The sequence below is a fragment of the Sturnira hondurensis genome, unplaced genomic scaffold (genome assembly GCF_014824575.4).
Source record: "Sturnira hondurensis isolate 20B ecotype Veracruz unplaced genomic scaffold, ASM1482457v3 Scaffold0020374, whole genome shotgun sequence".
Taxonomy (NCBI): Eukaryota; Metazoa; Chordata; class Mammalia; order Chiroptera; family Phyllostomidae; genus Sturnira; species Sturnira hondurensis.
The window spans coordinates 789,164-809,699 of NW_028093005.1; the positions used below are offsets into that span (position 1 = coordinate 789,164).

Sequence of the window (20,536 nt, forward strand, 5' to 3'; positions counted from 1 at the left end):
GACAAATACCATATGATCTCACCTCTAACAGGAAGCTAAACAACAAAGCAAACAAGCAAGCAAAATATAACCAAAGACACTGAAATAGAGAACAGGCTGACAGTGACCAGAGGGGAGAGGGGAGGGAATTTCAGGGGAAATAAGGGAGGGATTTAGAGGAACCTATATAAAGGATACATGGACAACAACTGAGAACGGTAGAAATGGGAGGGAGGGGGAGGATGGGGGGTGGGATGGGATGGGAGTAATAGACAGAAAACTGTACTTGAAAAATAATTAAATAAAAAAATTGAGGAAAAAAAAAGAATATACCAGTTGATTACACAGGCTGTAAACAGTGTGCACTGCCCTCTAGTGACTATGAAGGCTAATGTTGTCACCATGAACTAATCACACCAGCTTTTAAAGAAGTTCAGTACACACTTATTCTTTAATTATTACCTAAATTATCTAATTATTAAGTGGTGAATTGATTAGGCCTGGGTACCATCTAAGCCCACGTTAAATTACTTTCAACCCCATACTCCCATCCACCCCCATTATCAGCCTCTTTCTCTCCCTGGGCAGTTGTTTACATTCGAGTTCTGTGTACTCACTCCCAATAGTACCCCTCAAACCACTGCTGGGCCCCTACCCCTTTCCCTCCAGCGAAATAACTAGAAGAACACCAATAACTTCCTTACTGTTAAATCAGCAGACACTTAAAATATATGAATTTTGATACTTGACTCTTCATAGCATTTTAGAAAGCTTACTCCTACAAAAACCTTTCCTCTCCTTATACCTTCTTGGCTAACTAACTCCTGCCTTTCTCAGGATCCTGCCCTATGCCCATATGCTCTCTATTCCCTAAGCAAAGGCTGGTGACCTCGCTACTTCAAGCACCATGGGTAGCCCCCAAACCCTGAATCCATTTTTCATGTTACAGACAAAGAAATATTTTTAAAAAGCATTGTTAAAAACACATATTTGTTGCAGAAATAAAATACAAGTAAACTGTGGGAAAATAAAAGCCATAATCCCCAAATTATAATACTTAGTAATTCAATGCACACTCTAAAATATAATTTAACTGGTAACTTCTGATGTAAAATTTCTCAATGGCTGTGCTTTGTCCTTGGGACAAAAGGTAACTTCAAACTCTTTCACAGTGTTTTGTAAATGCCAACCAGCCCTGAACGCCCTACCCAATCTCATTTATTCAAATTCTTTATACTCACTTCACTCAGATGCCATACCCTTGTGTTCCAACCCTTTTTTCTAGGCCCTGTGTACACAGTTCTCCCTATGAAATACTTAAGCCCTAGCTTCCCTTCCACTTACCCCACCACTCACTGTCATTGCCAGAATATCTGTCTAAATTAATTCTTACCTTGTTGTTGACAGTCTACAATCTCTTCCACCCCAGAATAATTAATCTAAACCAGATGTAGTAATCTCATTCATCTTGCCAGTTGCTGGGTAAGGAATGAGCAAGTCACTCAATTCTGACAAATGAGATAGCAAGCAAAGTCTGCTAAAGAAATCACCTTCTCTTTTTTCTTTGGGTGATATTTTGAAATGCTCAAAACTGCTATTAACCATTTTGTGTCAGGACAACATATTTAAAGTATTCTAAGGCAGTTAAAATCAAATTTCTTTTGCTTGTAGCCAAAACACCTAATAACTAATAGGCATTTAGTTACTAACTCTTCAGTTCCTATTTTAGACATTTGTTTCCTCTGGGAAAAGTTCCCTGACACATTCAAAATCTGCCATCTTCCCAATGACTCCTAATAGTACCCCATGTCCATCACAGCTGTCATCAAAGTGTATTAAATGACTATGCAATGATCTGTTTTGTCAACTAAAGAATAATCTCTTTGGGAGCAGTAACTATAACATGCTCCCAGCATCTAGCATAAGAATGCTCAAAAAATATTTGAGGCCCTGGCAGGCGTAGCTCAGTGGATTGAGTGCGGGCCTGCGAACCAGAGGATCCCGGTTCAATTCCCAGTCAGGGCACATGCCTGGACTGCAGGCCAGTTCCCAGCGGGGGAGACACACAAAAGGCAACCATACATTGATGTTTCTCTCCCTCTCTCCTTTTGTTCCCCTCTAAAGATAAATAAATAAAAAATCTTTTAAAAATATTTGAGAACTAAATGAATGAGTGGTATAAATGCCAGTATAATGCTTTATTTTTGCAATCATTCTAAGTAGGGCATTGCCAAAAGTGGTAGCCTACACTCAACAAATCTTAAGCCCTTTTTTGAGGGCTTCAAAAGCTATTTTTATAACTTCCCGCACATGAATTAGAAAAGATCATTCATAAAAAGGACTCAGATCCAGGCAATTTTAGATGACCATTGTAATGTCTGTCAACTGCATTAAGGCCTCACTACTCATAGGATGTTCAAAATACCAATGGCAATGAGGTTTAACAATAGAATAGGTGCTGCTGTGCTCTCATCAGAAAGAGACAGGGCAGACGGGGCTGCCAACTGTCTCATCAGTAGGTTCACACTCCAAAGGAGCTGTCACAAATCTTCTGCTATTCACATCTCCTATCAAAGAGCCTGCACTTTTTAAATGTACACTAAGGCCAGAAATAGGTTTTTATTGGTGGAAATAATGGTATGTTAATTAGTAAAATGAGTATTAAAAAGTGGTTTTCTTTGGTGAAGCTGAAGGTACACAAAATATATGGACCAGCTAATAATATTTAGATACATGTGTCACCATTGCATGAAAAAAGTGTAAGAATTCTGTGAGGTCTTTAGACATGGAGCTCAAGCCTAGATACCTAACCAATCTTCTGTACAGACAACATCAGTCTAGAAAAATTTCTCTTATTTCTCATATCAACTGTAAGAGTAAGAAGATTCTAACACTGCAATATTGCTGTGTTTCCCCTGAGTAAACCTTGATGCAATGTGTTTTGATTGCAAAACCTAGAAGAATAGACCTGAACTCAAACCAGGTTATATGTATAGTTTTGTATACAAAATTTAGTTAAAAAATCAGCTTGCAAATAATAAGATTGTGGGGAAGTACTTCTAGAATGGTTTTCAATGACTACTGTTACCTACCAAATTAACATAGTGGTTATTTTAACAAGTTATTTTAGTTTGCAACAATTACAATGCAAACATACCATTGGGAAATATTACTAATAAGAATTTTGAGTGGCAATACATATGAAAAAACATAACTTTTTTCAGACTATAGAAAACCCCAAAATCCACACTACAACTCCACTCTGCATGTCATATACCACTCTACTCTGGTAGAGAAGTAGCTCTGAGTTTTCTTTTCCATCACGTACTTTATGGGGTGAAAAGAAGTTACCATCTTAGAGCACCTAAAATGAAAACTACTTGGCTCTCAGGAAGAAATGCCTGATGCATCCAAACCCTTCCTGCTCAGTCCCAGAAAGGCCCATGGTGAGGAAGTTCAGTCCCCACGAAACTCAGATCCAGATCTGCCCCTACTCTCCCTCAGTTGTATGGCTTTGAGAAGGTTGCTGCATTTTCTTTCAATACCTCAACTTCTATAAAAATTATGAACTTGTACCAGTCAGGATATAAGGCAGTGATAATTCCTCTGACAGAACATTAAATATTAGTAAATTTAAGTTAGTCTGTAAGCACCTGGAGCAGGAGCAGAAAATAAGACTGTGGTCTTTGAATCTAGAAATGTATTACATAAAATATTTAAGAAATTCCGTATCTCTTTTTCTATTGCTCTTTGATACTACTACATTCTGTTGTCTCTCTTCACATCAGTTTATAATGATTAACTAAAAATGACCAACTGTAACAGACACTTTTATAAACTGGGAAAAGATGATCTTGAGTTCACTTTAGGGTGAGAACAACTTGGTTCTAAACAGTATTCTGTGGGGACCTAATTAGAGAACCACTAAAATCGATGATCCTGAAAGTTCTTTCCAGCCTGCTTAAGACACTGATGTGTACAGTATACTCTGTATGAAATCTCCCAGATTGATAGTATATTTTAATTAAGGTGACAAAATGTTAAGAATGATAAAGCCTTCCCTTTAAAATGATCATGTTCCCTTTCAAGAAAAGGCACAGAAAGCACAAGGAAAGGGAAGGAGAAACATTTCAATAAAGAATTTTCTTCTTCCTTATCCTGACAAAACCAATCCAATTTCTGGAATACAAGTAAAAAAATATGTATTATTTATATATAACCTCACCTTATAGATAGCTCTTCTATAATAAGTTTCTCCCAGGTATTGAGAAGAACTGAATTCCTAAAACTATTATACACTTAAGAAAGCAACAGGATATAGACATTAGAATTTTAAGCAGGACACAAAAAACCCGAGACATGATCATTCCATAAAACTGATACTAAACACAGCCATTCCACCTGCTTTTAAAAAATAATTTCACTTCGATTTGCCAAAATACTTTACATTTTAGTTAATTAAAAGCTCCACTTTATTAAATAAAAATTATATTTAAAAAAAGAAGAGCTCCACTTTGGTGTCAGTTTCACTGTACTTACTAAAGTGTATCTGGAGGACCAATAATAAGGACTTCCCATCGGTAGAGATCATTGTCATCTATTAAACCTGCTGAAAAGCCTTCCACTGGATTTTTGTTGAGTTCTGTGGAGAAAGAAAAATTTAATCAAAACTTTAAAATTAAGACCCATCATTTTTATCCAAAAAACCCCACAAAACTTGAATATACACTTTATTAATTCTAAACTATTAAATGGATATACCTGGATCCATTAGGAAAATGCTACTTGATGACCAAAGCATTTCCAACTCTTTAACACAAGGAAGCAATGGGTAAAGCAAACTGCCCAGAGAGTCAACTACGACTGCCCTCTTACTTCTAACGCCGCTACCCTGGCTTCCAGCTAGGTTCTTACCACCATTCTAAGTGGCTCTACAGTGATGCGACACGGTGGTGTAGACAGCTTGTGAAAATGCAGACATCCAGACCCATCCCCCAGAAACCCTCCTTCTGAGGGAAATTAAACCAGTCCTTCAAGCAATTCTTATGCTGTGACCTTTTGGGTGCACTTTCAGAAATACCAACAGAGTGCCTAATACCTTCTCATTGGAATGTACTGAGCTTAACTAATCTTCATTTATACCAGTATCTGTATGTCTATTTGATAACTGCTCTGTAACCTTGGGATACACACCTACAGTTGATGTTCATGTATGGCCCATCAGACTCTGAGCACGGAGAGAACAGAGAGGTTCCATGTGTCCTGCCTGTGTATGTTGACCCCTCTGCCAGCCATAGCTTCCATCACACAGGAGCAGCTTAAGATTAATACCTGGAGCCTACAATCATAAGATTTTTCTCTTCCACAGAGAGTGGCTCTGGCATGAATGGAGGATGATGGAGGCTGGGGACAAGAACAGAAGCAAAGGACTAGTGAGGTTGGGGGACACAGGCCAACAGGGGACCATGGAAGGACAAGTGAGGAGTGCAAAGTCTAAACAGTTCCTGGTGACACTGGGCTTACTACAGTAATAAGGACCTACTGATCGTGAGCATTATGTAAGGAATTTTTTAAACAGTTTTAACAAAGTATAACGTGCATTCTATGAACAACACATACTTAAATTATATCATTTAATGGATACTGATATATGCATACACCATGAAGCTATCACCACAATCATGATAGTGTGTAAGTATGTATATATATATCGACTTCCACCAAGATGGAGGCATAGGTGGAAACACTGTGCCTTCTCCCACAACCAAGTTTGAACACAATAAAGGTTTGGCGAACTAGGACACACCCAAAGACCAGAAAAGGAATTATACAGAACCATTCAACGGGGACGGTAAGAGAGGCGGAGCCAACAGCGGAGCTGGGTCGGGCAGGAAAGATCCCCCGACCTAGACGCGCAGGCAGCCCGGAACCAGTCGGGGTGTGGGGCAGACTGACAGCGGTAGCACATTCGCGCACAGTGAGACGGACCACACAGGCCCCAGGGGGCGAACCCAGTGGTGGAGGGCTGACGGCGGTGGCACACTCACGTGCAGTGGAACGAAACAAGTGGGCCTGGTGACGGTGGTGACTGCGGCGCCAGGGCCGAGGCAGCAGGCGGCAGATGGGAAGCCATTGTCCCTGTTTGACCCCGCCCCCCCATATAACGTCACAACCCAGCGACTTAGTTGCCCTGTTCTAGTGAACACTTTAGGGCTCTGATCCTGCTACGGAACAGGCATGAACAGCCCAAAAGATGGCGCAAGAAGAACTCAAAGTCCCAGAGCCAATAACTCTAAGTGACCGAGAAATTGCCAGCCTCTAAGAAGCACAATTCAAGACACTATTTATCAGGATGCTCACAGAACTGGTAGATTATAGTCACAAATTAGAGGAACATAGTCACAAATTAGAGGAACATATGAAGGCTAAACTAATTGAAATGAAGGGAAATGCACAGGAAACCAATAGTGATGGAAAGTAAACTGGGACTCAAATCAATGGAATGGACCAGAAGGAAGAACAAAACATCCCACCAGAAAGGAATGAAGAAATGAGAATTCAAAAAAATGAGGAGAGGCTTAGGAACCTCCAGGATATCTTTAAACATTCCAACATCCAGATTATAGGGGTACCAGAAGCGGGAAAGAAACAGCCACGAGTGGAAAACGTATTTGAACAAATAATAAAGGAGAACTTCCCCAGTCTGGCAAAGGAAATAGACTTCCAGGAAATCCAGGAAGCTCAGAGAGTCCCAAAGAAGTTGGACCCAAGGAGGAACACACCAAGGCACATCATAATTACATTAGCCAAGACCAAAATGAAGGAGAGAATCCTAGAAGCAGCAAGGGATAAGGGGACAGTCACCTACAAAGGAGTACCCATCAGACTGTCAGCGGATTTCTCAAAAGAGACCTTACAGGCAAGAAGGGGCTGGAAAGAAGTATTCCAAGTCATGAAATCCAAAGACCTACAGCCAAGATTGCTTTATCCAGCAAAACTTTCATTTAGAATGGAAGGACAGATAAAGTGCTTCTCAGATAAGGTCAAGTTCAAGGAGTTCATCATCACCAAGCCCTTATTATACGAACTGCTAAAGGGACTTATCTAAGAAAAAGAAGATGAAAAATATTAACAGTGAAAGGACAGCAGACTCACAGTTATTAACAACCATACCTAAAACAAAAGCAAACCAAGAGGACAGCTAGATCAGGAGTGGAACCATAGAAATGAAGAACACATGGAGGGTTAGAAACGGGGGGGGGGGAGGGGGAGAAGGGGGGAGAAGGCACAGAAAATAGCATAGATGGTAGGTAGAAAATAGATAGGGGGGAGGGCGAGAATAGTGGGGGAAATATAGAATCTAAAGAACTTGAGACACGTGGTTATAAACTAAGGGGGGGGAGAATGGTGGGGGAGGGAGTGTGCGGGTGGAGGGGAATGAAGGGGGGGAATAGAACAACTCTAATGGTATAATCAATAAAATAAATTTTTTAAAAAGTATGTATATATATCACCAACTGGGAAGCTCAGACACAGAGCACTGACTGACTAGCTGAAACTGAGTAGCAGAAACAAAGCCCATGCAAGAGGAGAACAGCCCAGAAAGAACTTGCTGGGAGCCTGAATAGGTTTGTAATTCTCGTAATTCCTGCTACCTTCTTCAAGGATCTCAGTCTAATAGTAAAAGTAAATATACAACTCAAAGTGCAATAAAACACTGAACAAAGTATGTTGGTAACTGAGAAAAAGATATTACATATTTTTTAAAGAACCAGAAGTGGTGTTATTTCAACTAAAATTTAATACCCCAAAATGCCAGTGAAACACAGAGAAAGCCAAAAGTGAGTTTTCTATTTAAACATGAATGGCTTCTTTTCTCAAAATTTAAGAGGAGATTTTTTAGTAAGTCTAATATTTTTGCCTAACAGAGAAAGTAGATTTTTATAAATAGTTTTAAGTCAGTACTATATTTCATGAAACAAGAAATGCATTTTTACTTTTAAATAGCTTTTATAAGACATAAAAAGATACTGAAAATGCAAACACAAAAATTACATTTTAATCTTATTTTGTTGTGCATGTAACACTTACTGAGTGCTGACTATTGAGAGAGAAGCTGAAAGCCCCACTTTTACTACCAATTGAGGAACAGGGCAGAGCACAGACCACTGCAAAATGGGCAGTTATTTTCCACACAGAGTTATCTTATTTCCAGTCTTTTTCTAGATAAACACAGTGCATTCCTCCAACACTGAATACAAGAGTCTTGTGGAAGATTCTGTAATTTACTAGTATCTAGAAATCACCTAGTTGTTGCATTTTCCACAAGTTTAGTGGAGTTTTATATATGTAGGTGGGTGAACTCTGAAATTATCAATAGCACACATGGTCAAAAATTACCCTAGAAAATTTCCTTACATTTTCCAGCACAGGTGTCCAACCTTTTGGCATCTCTGGACTACACTGGAAGAAGAGTTGTCTTGGGCTACACATTAAATACACAAAATTTATAAAAAAAAAAAAATTTCAATGTTTTAAGTAAATATACAATTTGTGTTGGGCCACATTCATAGGTATCCTGGGCCTCATGTGGCCCATGGGGCACAGGCTAGACACCCCTGAGAAGTACATTCCTTCCCATTTCTATCAATACACCATTAAGTTCTTGTAATCTTTTGTACATTCTCGTTATACTTTTCTTCTATAGAAATAATTGAGTCCACTGCTTCTTTCATGTAAGCAACACATAAGCAATGTTGAAGAATGTCCAATATCTCACTTTTGTCATGGCCTTTGCTCCTAGCATGAGTCCTCATAGGTCTACATCCATGAATATTTAACAAGTTTAATCTCCCTTTAGTTGCAGACCATTACCATACCTTCATGAATGCTTCCTTCAAAGTCCAGTTCAAGTAACACCGTCCTCGTTGAGTAATTTACCAAATAATCTCCTTCTGACCTCTGAATTCCTCTTAATTACACTTCTTCTAGTCTGCACTATATCACCTGGCACTTAACTATCAGCTTCTGATTTCCACAATGTGTAGCAAACACTCCAACATTAATACAGGATGTGGAGGGGACATTATGATCATGAACAGACAGAAAGGGTTTCTAAAAAGAAAAGAGACATCTGAACAGGACAAAGGATTTGGGTGGGGGTAGGTGCTCAAGTTAGAGAAGCATAGAAAAACTTGAAAAATGGACATCAGTATATGGCTAGACCAATGGGGGGGTGGTTAAGATCAAACTCGACAGAAGAATTAGACAGAAAAGAGCCTTTGTAGGCCATGTAAGTTTATACTTTATCCAGAGGGCTATGATGATGAGTTTCTGTTTTCTGTTTTTAAAACAATGAGGTTACCTCATCAAATTTACAATATCAAAAACCAACTTTGCAGTATCTTTAAGATGACACAGAATAAGGCCATGGTGATGACAAAGAAAACAAAAAGGAAGTTAGTAAAGTGATCCCAGAAAGTGTACCTTTAGTATATGGTAGTGGGAATAATAATGAAAAACAGTGACATTTAGGAGATAGAATAATCAACCAAGCTTGGTGACCTGGAGGTTAAAATCACACATAATTCCTCAAAAAGTAAAAACACAGAGTTCCAATATAACCTAGCAATTCCACTCCTAAATATATACTCAAGAAAAATGAAAATAACTGTCCACATAGGAAGTTGCACACGAGTGTTTATGTAGCAGTGCTAATCATAATAGTAAAAAGGTGGAAACAACCTAAATGTCCATCAACAAATGAATTCATAAACAAATTATGGTATATACATACAATGGAATGTTATCAGCCATAAAAAGAAAGTTCTGATATATTTACAACCTATACAAACCTCAAAAAAACAGGCTAAGTGAAAGCAACCAAACACTAAGGTCACATATCGTATGACTCCTTTGATATAGCCAGAAAAGGCAAATACACAAGAGACAGAAAGCTGAGAGAGATCACCAATGGATGGGAGAGGGGGAAACAGGGTGTAGCTACTTAACAGGTATGTTTTTTTTAATAGGATGATGAAAAAGTTTTGAAACTACAGAGAGATGGTGTTTGCACATTGTGAATACACTAAATACCAATGAAATACACACTTTAAAAAGGCAAACTGTCTCAGTTAAACACCTCTGAGTTTGTGTTATAGATTAAGCCCTTCCTTCCTTCCTCTCCATTCTCTCTCTCTCTTTTTTCTTTTGAAATTTGTGAAAGATGCTTCTGGTTGCCAATGGTGAGACTGCCATGGCCTCCCTAGGCTCAATTTCCACAGAGAATAATAAGGAGCTTTTCACATTAACCAAAGTTTTATTTTCTGCTAGTTTTAAGTCCAACATTTTAGGTCTTCAAGATTTAGATGTTCTCCAGCCAAGATGGAGGGAGGCATAGGTGGAAACACTGTGCCTCCTTGCACAACAAAATTTAAGGACAACAAAGATTTAGAAACAAAAACTCAACCAGAACAGACAGAAAATTCAACTGTACCAAAGTCCGACAACAACGAACCATTCACCCAGACAGGTAAGAGGGGCAAAGTCGGCAGCCAGCGGAGAGGGGTCCTGGCAGGGTAAAGCGGTGGTTGGCAGACCGAGGGCGAGGAGAGGAAATGAGCAAACCCAGTGAGGCACGCAAGGCAGCTGGTAGATCACAGACACACATTTGCACACAGATAAACCAGGCAAAAAAACAGGCAGTGAGACAGACCGTGCAACCCAGGGCCCCAGCAATGGGAAATACAGCCTAAAAGCACTGATTGAAAAAACTTGTGAGGGTTGAGGTGCTGGGAGAAACTCCCAGCTTCACAGGAAAATTCGCTGGAGAGACCTACAGGGTCCTAGAATATACAGAAGCCCACCCACCTGGGAACCAGCATCAGAGGGGCCCAATTCGCTTGTGGGAAGCAGCAGAGGGGACCAAAATCTGAGACAGATCAGAGCAAGTGCCATTATTCCCTCTCTGACCCCGCTGCCCACACACAGCGTCACAACCCAGCCACTGGGTTGCCCCACCCTGGTAAGCACCTAAGGCTCCACTCCTCATACATAACAGGCACAACAAGTAACACCTGCCCCCGCCCAAAAATGGCTCAAACGAAAGAATGGACCATAGCCCCAGAGCCACTACATCTAAAGCAACCAAGAGATAGCAAACCTATCAGATGCACAGTTCAAAAAACTGGTGATCAGGATGCTCACAAAACTGGTTGATTTCAGTTGCCAATTAGATGAAAAAATGAAGGCTACACTAAGTGAAATGAAGGAAAATGCACAGGGAACCAATAGTGATGGAAAGGAAACTTGGACTCAAATCAATGGAATGGACCAGAAGGAAGAAAGAAATGACCAAAGAGAAAAGAAGGAAGAAACAAGAATTCAAAAAAATGAGGAGAGGCTTAGGAACCTCCAGGACATCTTTAAACGTTCCAACATTCAAACTATAGGGCTACCAGAAGGGGAAGAGCACCAAGTGGAAAACTTATTTGAATAAATAATAAAGGAGAACTTCCCCAATCTGGCAAAGGAAATAGACTTCCAGGAAATCCAGAAAGCTCAGAGAGTCCCAAAGAAGGTGGACCCAAAGAGGAACACATCAAGCCACATCCTAAGTACATTACCCAAGATTAAAATGAAGGAGAGAATTCTAGAAGCAGCAAGAGATAAGGGGAGAGTCACCTACAAAGGAGTACCCATCAGACTGTCAGCTGATTTCTCAAAAGAGACCTTATAGGCAAGAGGGGGCTGGAAAGAAGTATTCCAAGTCATGAAAGGCAAGGACCTACATCCAAGATTGCTCTATCCAGCAAAGCTTTCATTTAGAATGGAAGGGCAGGTGAAGTGCTTCTCAGATAAGATCAAGTTCAAGGAGTTCATCATCACCAAGCTCTTATCATATGGAATGTTAAAGGGACTTATCTAAGAAAAAAGAAGATTAAAAATATGAACAGTGAAGGACAGCAAACTCAGTTATTAACAACCACACCTAAAACAAAAGCAAACTGACAGCTAGATCAGGAACAGAGCCACAGAAATGGAGATCACATAGAGGGTTAGCAACAGGGGAGTGGGAGGAGAAGAAGCGGAAAGAAGGTACAGAGAATGAGTAGCATAGACAGTGGGGAAAAAAAAGACAGGGGGAGGGCAAGAGTAGTATGGGAAATGCAGAAGCTAAAGAACTTATGACAGTCCTGGCTGGTGTAGCTCAGTGGATTGAGCACGGGCCTGAGAATCACACAATCGCGGTTCAATTCCCAGTCAGGGCACATGCCTAGGTTGCAGGCCAGATCCCAGCAGGAGACTCACGAGAGGCAACCATACATTGATATTTCTCTCCCTCTCTCCTTCCCTTCCCCTCTAAAGATAAATAAATAAAATCTTTAAAATAATAATAAATAAATAAAAATTAAAAAAAAAGAACTTATGACACATGGACATGAACTAAGGGGAGGGAATGTGGGTGGGAGGGGGTGTGCAGGGTGGAGGGGAAAGAAGGGGGGTAAATGGGACAACTGCAACGGCATAATCAATAAAATATATTTTTAAGAAAGAAAAAAGATTTAGATGTTCTTAAATGGAACATTAAAATTTTGTTTGAGGAACCAAGGTTACCTTGGTTTTATTGTATGGAGCGCGGAGCAAAAGTAGGTTTACAGTAGTTTGTGTGGTTTCCACAAATAAGTAATAAACAATGATACAAAAATAAACTATTTTTGCATGCTCATAACTGTAAACCTACTTTTGACCCACCCTATGTATCTGTATGCACACCATGCTTGTGTAAAAAAATTTTTTTTTACTTCAAAGACATTTCAAGTAATTAAAGAGAAGTGCTTGTAAAGTAAGTTGAATGGTATGGCATAAACACTTTCGATTACTAATCACAGGACGAAATGTTATCCAACTGCATTAATCAATGAATTCAATGGTCCTTTGGATAACTCAGAATGACCTAATTTTGTCCCTGCCCCAAATGGAAACATATCTCTATGCTTATACTTGCAGCACTTATTGTGTTTTCCCTTATTTTTAAATTTTTGTGACACACTGGGATGTGCATATTGGAAACTAAGAAAGATATTTAGGTATTTTGCAAGCAATATCTGTAAACCTTTCTGGCAATAAAATTCCTTTATATTTTAAATTATATCTCATAGTAAGAAGAAGGAAATTCAATGAAAATAGCCAGGTAAATAATCTAAGCATTTCTGTTAACCAATGGAAATGCTTCACTTTCCGCCCTTTAATTAAAACCTACATTTCTCTTACCAGTTTTGTATTCTGCATTTGTGCCCTAGTGAATAGTAATGTAGCTGATATATCTACCAAGCTGGTGTCATATCTAGATGAATAGCAAAAGGGAATAAAACTAAAAGAAGGATATACTGCACTCATGTAACCTGAGTTAAGGAGAGACCTTACTGCATAAGTACTCTGTATATCTGTGTGTGTGTGTGTGTGTGTGTGTGTGTATAATAAATAAGGGTGTATGGAACCTGTTTAACCAGCAGAAACCTGTTGGAAGCTAAGATTTCTTTTGCCAAGAGCACACTGCCAGTGCTCAAGGTTATGACTCTGGAGACTTTTCAGTAATAAGTGAGATGCTAATACGGACACTGCAGAGGTCAAGACCCTGCATCGATGAGTCACACAAATGTGGCTCTCGCTCTGCAATGCAGATAATAAGCACTCAGCAGAGCTGCTCTAAGTTTTCTGACACTTAACTAACTTGAAAAATAGCTTCAGGCCTTTGTATGGATCACATATACAGAAGGGACAAATTTTCAGTAAAATTCACCATTAGGGGAGAAATCGCCCATCATTTTCTTGGATAAATAACAGTCCTTACATATTGGAGAAGAGGGCAATACTTTTCTCACCTTCCCTGTCCCTTGATTTTTCATTTATGAAATGTAGGGAAAGATTTTGCTTTTCAGAATTCCAATCTTTTATAGATTTTAGTGCTTTATACTTCTCTAAAGTGACCATTAATGTATGAGTTTAGTTTATATAAATTCTTTAGTATTATCATACAATTTATACGCTTTTTAACATTAGCATCATTAACCTTTCATGTGATGTTCTTAAAGAGGCTGAAGGTCACAAGTAGTAGTACAAAAAGAAGGGAGTAAAGTTCATGATTATTTTAATAGTCACTGAAAAATGTCTGCTTTTTAAAGCCAGGCTATAATTCTTAAATCAAACACTGAGGGTAACGAAAGAAAACTGTATCATCTTACTACACCACTTATCTTGGTTGGATTCAAGTATTGAAAGTGGCCTCATGGAAAAAAATGCATCATTCTCCATATAATGAGATAAGCAGAATTCTAAATTTTTTAATACCCAGCACTATCACTGACTGATTGCAATGGCATCTGTCTTTGTCTCTCATGTAGTACACACGTAGACAAAGTACATTTTATAATTTTTATCTATGTCTTTAAATAGATAGGATTTCTAAATTATTGCAGATACTATTGAAGTGAAAAAAGAAGAGTCCAGGGAGAGATACTGAGTAGTGCTCAAACCAGTACTGATGACTGGTTTGCCTTTAATCTTTGGAGAAAGTCATTAAAATCAGATGATGAGCCCTGGCTGGTGTAGCTCAGTGGATTGAGCACGAATCTGCGAACCACATGATCCATTCCCAGTCAGGCACATGCCTGGGTTGCAGGCCAGTTCCCAGCAGGGGACTCATGAGAGACAACCATACATTGATATTTCTCTCCTTCTCTCCTTCCCTTCCTCTCTAAAGATAAATAAATAAAATCTTAAAAAAAAAATCAGATGATGAAAGCCAAGGGTCTTGAGTCAGTTAGGGCTAAGGTCAGACCTCGTCCAAGTGGCCTTGAGCACCGTAATACCTTTCTGAGGCCTATTTTCTTCACCTGTAAAATGGTAATGATATCTATCTTCCATGGTTTTTCCAAGAATAACCTTGGTCAAGTACATAAAGCATTTAGCAGCAAAGAATTTGATACTCAGGAGCTAATAGTAGCTATAAATCTTAAGGTAAATTTTATTTCTATCTTCTTAAAGTGCGTACTTCATAAAATGAATAGAAAAATACTCTCACATTGAATTTCTTGTGTTGAGCTTGTCTAATTATCCAAGTGTAAGTGATTTACTTTGCACAAAATATCTGAAAACTCTTCTTACCTCATGGAACCCAAGATATACCAGAATATTTTGTTAAAGTAAAGGAAAAATGGCATTTTTATCATTAGATCAAGTTTGGTTATATCTACTTTATCTCTATTTAAATGATCAAAATCTTAAGAGGTCACATCTACTATTATAAAAACTGATTTTTACATACCGTAAGAACAATTAAGCAAATAAGATTGTTAGATATATCCTATCAAATATTTTCTGGCTTTCTTCATGTTAAAAAATTCCAGTAAAGATATCAATAAAAATATATTTAAAATTGTAAAAAGGTACATGCTTCAGTGTAAATCATACCAAAAAGTTCTGAAACTTTGGTTCATTCAAACCTATATTCTAGACTCCATATATGAGTGACAAGCACACAAAACCATTAATAATTAATAAACTAGGTTGAGGGGAAGAAAATCAGGGAAGTTAATTCTGAAGGCCTGGTTTTGATTAAATTTCTTAAGAGCATAGGTGTTGGGAAGATACGCAGGACCACTTTAATTATTAAGCACTTTTATCACCCAAATTTTTTAAATTGAAAAAAATTAAACCCAAAACATTTAATTTGAAAGAATACATGCAACCTTTTGTTCATTGCAGTGTTATTACAATAGCCAAGACTTGGAAGCAACCCAAGTGCCCACTGGTGGATGAGTAGATTAAAACAAGCTGTGACACCTTTACACAGTGGAATGCTACTCAGTCACTGAAAAGAGAAGGAAATATTGCCTTCTGCAATGGTATGAATGGACCTGGAGAATAGTATACTGAATGAAATATACCAGTCAGAGAAAGACAGGTACCATATGATTTCACTTATATGTGGAAACTAACGAACAAAACAAACTAACAAAATAGAAACAGACTAATAGATACAGAGAACAGACTGACAGCTGTCAAAAGAGAAGGGGACTAGGGGATGGGTGGCTGGGTAAAAAGAGGTGAAGGGATTAAGCAACAGAAAACAGTATGGTGATTACCAGAGGGAAAGAGGGTGCAGGGAGGTACAAGAGGGTAAAAGGTGATGGAAGGAGACTTAACTTGGTGTGGTGAACACACAATACAAATACAGTACACAAATGATGCATTATAGAATTGTATACCTGAAACCTATACAGTTTTAGTAACCAACATCTCCCCAATAAATTCAATAAATTTTTTAAAAAAAGAGAAGTAACATGGCTAATTGTATGTTATTATCTGAATTTCAACCCAACTTTTTAAACAGGTTTCTTCTATATAGAGCAGCTACGTATGAGTGTTATTCTCTAAAATGGGAAATAATAAGATGTGCTCTGAGACCTGAAGGGAAGAAATAATGATAGGTTTAGTTTTAAAATACCATGGGGCATAAATACAACGTAAATTTCTTTAAAAAGAAATCTGAGTTGAAGATAGAGATTTGGGTGTTGTCAGGACATTGTTGCTAACTTTAAGTCCTAAGACTGACAACATCACCAAAGAATGAGCATCATTAAGTATAACGGTAGAGGATGTGACTGAAAGATTTCCAGACTACACCAAAACGCTGGAGATAAAAAAGAGGAGGCTACAAAAGTGACTGAGAAGGGTGAGGCAGAGAAGTAGAAAGAAAACTGGGGAAAAGCTATATCAAAGAAGCCAAAGGAGGAGCATTTCAAGGAGAAAGTCCCCAACAATAAATACACACTGTTCAGGAAAGAGGGGTCTAAATTTACTCCTTTGGGCATTTAGTCCTTTGGGCTCAGTACACAGAAGACCCAAGACTGCCCTGGGCATAAACTGTTTCAGTGTAATGGTAAGGCAGAGGCCATACAGACAACACTGAGTTGACAAAAAGAAGGTACAATCAGGAAAAATATGAGTGGAAACTTTTTCTAGACGTTTGAGGATGGAAAAGTGTAGTAGCCATAAGCAGATGCAATTTGAGCAAGTTTTTTAATTGAAAAGGTCAAAGAAAGATGTTTAAATATCCTATCCTAAATTTTTACAGGTATCCCTCATACTACATTCAAATCCCAACAGGTTATATATATATAAACAAATGGTAAAACTTAACTGAAAGAAAATACAGAATTTCTTTTTTTACATAAATCCTGGGCGGAGGTGGCATTCCTAAGCAGAACACAGAACTCAAGTTGGATTACAGTACACAAAATATTTTAAATCCAGCACAGCAATAAAGTTGAAACACAAATGAGAGGCTGGGGGGAACATTCACAACACAATAGATAAAAGTCTAATATCCCTAACACAGAGTTCCTGTAAAACAAAGGTGAAACATGCAAAAGGTTCAGACACATGGGGAGAAATGGAAATAGCTAACAAACACAAAAACGTAGTCTATTTAAGGCAAACATTTAAACTTTTTATTGACTGATTTGAAAGAAATCTGTTTCACTTATTTTTGCATTCACTGGTTGATTCTGCTACAGTCCCTGACTAGAAGTCAAACCCTCAACCTTGATGTATCAGAATGACACGCTAACCAATGAGCTACCCAGACAAGGCCAAGGCAAATATTTAAACCAAGAAGTGCCCTGGCCAGTAAGGCTCAGTTGGCTGGAGTACAGCCCTGCAGACCAAAAGGTCACAGCTTTGATTTCTGGTCAAGGCACATACATGAGGCAACCCATCCATGTTTTTCTCCCTCTCTTGCTCTCCTCCCTTTCTTTTCTCTCTAAAAGCAATGAAAAAAAATGTCCTTGAATAAGGATAAAAATAAAATCAAAATTTTAAAAAAAGTGGTGCCCATGCTTGGGTTTGTACTTATATTTCCTAAGGTACTACAGAGTGACAAAGATGAAGATAATGTCTTTTGAGAATGCTGCCTGGGTGCAATTAAAGTTGGAAAGAGCTAGAAAGAACTCTTTCCCATAAATTAAGAATAATAAAACAGAACAGTAAAGTTCTAAAGCAGGCAAAATTAATCAACATTATTCAAAATCTTTTTTTTTCTTTTGGAAGGGGGAATGAAAGTAGTATCTAAAAGGAGGCATCAAAGGGAGTTGTTGGGTGCTGTTAATGGCACGCTACACATAACATTTAGCCACTTTCCTCTGTAGTGTATTACACTTCAATTTTTAAAATTCTGTCACTCTGGCCAGGTGGCTCAGTTAGTTGAGTCACTATCCTGTACACCAAAGGTTGCATATTCAATTCCGGGTCAGGGCACATATCCAGGTTGTGGGTTCTATCCCCAGGCAGGGCACATACACCGGGCAACCAATTCTCTCTTTATCTTTAACCTTCGGCATTTTAATTATGCTGTGCCTTAGAGCTGACAACATTTTAATTATGCTGTGCCTTGGAGTGGACATCTTTGAATCTATCTTGTTTGGGACCTTTTGTGCTTCCTGGACTTGCATGTCTATTTCCTTCACCAAACTAGGCAGTTTTCTTTCATTATTTTTTCAAACAGACTTCCAATTTCTTGTTCCTTCTTTTCTCCTTCTGGCACCCTTATGATGCAAATGTTGGACCTCTTGAAGTTGTCTCAAAGGCTGCTTACACTATTCTTGTTTTTTTGTTTGTTTTTTAATATATTTTATTGATTATACCATTACAGTTGTTCTATTCCCCCCTTCATTCCCCTCCACCCACACACTCCCTCCCTCACCATGCTCCCCCCCTTAGTTTATAACCACGTGTCTCAAGTTCTTTAGATTCTATATTTCCCCTACTATTCTTGCCCTCCCCCCTATCTATTTTCTACCTACCATCTATGCTATTTTCTGTGCCTTCTCCCCCCTTCTCCTCCTCCCACCCCCGTTACTAACCCTCCATGTGTTCTTCATTTCTATGGTTCCACTCCTGATCTAGCTGTCCTCTTGGTTTGCTTTTGTTTTAGGTGTGGTTGTTAATAACTGTGAGTCTGCTGTCCTTTCACTGTTCATATTTTTCATCTTCTTTTTCTTAGATAAGTCCCTTTAGCAGTTCGTATAATAAGGGCTTGGTGATGATGAACTCCTTGAACTTGACCTTATCTGAGAAGCACTTTATCTGTCCTTCCATTCTAAATGAAAGTTTTGCTGGATAAAGCAATCTTGGCTGTAGGTCTTTGGATTTCATGACTTGGAATACTTCTTTCCAGCCCCTTCTTGCCTGTAAGGTCTCTTTTGAGAAATCCGCTGACAGTCTGATGGGTACTCCTTTGTAGGTGACTGTCCCCTTATCTCTTGCTGCTTCTAGGATTCTCTCCTTCATTTTAGTCTTGGCTAATGTAATTATGATGTGCCTTGGTGTGTTCCTTCTTGGGTCCAACTTCTTTGGGACTCTCTGAGCTTCCTGGATTTCCTGGAAGTCTATTTCCTTTGCCAGACTGGGGAAGTTCTCCTTTATTATTTGTTCAAATAAGTTTTCCACTCGTGGCTGTTTCTTTCCCCCTTCTGGTACCCCAATAATCCAGATGTTGGAACGTTTAAAGATGTCCTGGAGGTTCCTAAGCCTCTCCTCATTTTTTTGAATTCTCATTTCTTCATCCCTTTCTGGTCGGATGTTTCGTTCTTCCTTCTGGTCCATTCCATTGATTTGAGTCCCAGTTTCCTTTCCATCGCTATTGGTTTCCTGGACATCTCCCTTCATTTCAATTAGTTTAGCCTTCAAATGTTCCTCTAATTTGTGACTATAATCAACCAGTTCTGCGAGCATCCTGATAAACAGTGTCTTGAATTGTGCTTCTGAGAGGCTGGCAATTTCTCGGTTGCTTAGAGTTATTATCGGCTCTGGGACTTTGAGTTCTTGCGCCATCTTTTGGGCTGTTCGTGCCTGTTCCGTAGCAGGATTGGAGCCCTAAGGTGTTCACTAGCGCAGGGCAACTGAGTCGCTGGGTTGTGACGCTGTATGTGGGGGCAGGGTCAAAAAGGGACTACGGCGTCCCGTCTGCCGCCTGCCACTGCGGCCCTCACTGGTACCGCAGCTGCTGCCGTCAGTGGGCCCACGCGTTTCGTTTCGTCCCACTGCATGCGAGTGTGCCACCGCCCTCAGCCCTTGCCCCCTGGGGCCTGTGTGGTCCGTCTCACTGTGCTCGAATGTGTGACCGCTGTCAGTCTGCCCCACACCCCAACTGGTTCCGGGCTGCCTGCACGCCTAGGTCGGGGGACCTGTCCTGCCCGACCCTGCTCCCTGCTGGCTCCGCCCCTCTTACCATCCCCATTGAACGGTTAGATGTGGTCGGACTTCCCTATAATTCAATTTTCTGTCCTTTGGCTGTGTCTTTGTTTCTCCAAGCCTTTGTTGTATTCAAACTTGGTTGTGGGCGAAGGCACAGTGTTTCCACCTATGCCTCCATCTTGGCGGAAGTCCTATTCTTGTGTTTTTTTTATACTCTTTTTTCTTCTTGTTGTTCTGATTGGTTGTTTTTTTCTTCCTTATGTTCCAAATCATTGATTTGATTCTCCACTTCATCCACACT

The 20,536-nt window shown here is 39.3% G+C and overlaps 1 protein-coding gene across 1 annotated transcript in view; it reads right to left on the reverse strand.

The window, feature by feature from the left end:
- Nucleotides 1-20,536, reverse strand: part of UBE2G1 (ubiquitin conjugating enzyme E2 G1) — a 128,449-nt gene that overhangs the window by 36,191 nt on the left and 71,722 nt on the right. The window contains exon 2 of the mRNA XM_037029619.1: nt 4,519-4,621. Coding sequence (XP_036885514.1) covers nt 4,519-4,621 — 103 coding nt within the window. The remainder of the gene's footprint in view (nt 1-4,518; nt 4,622-20,536) is intronic.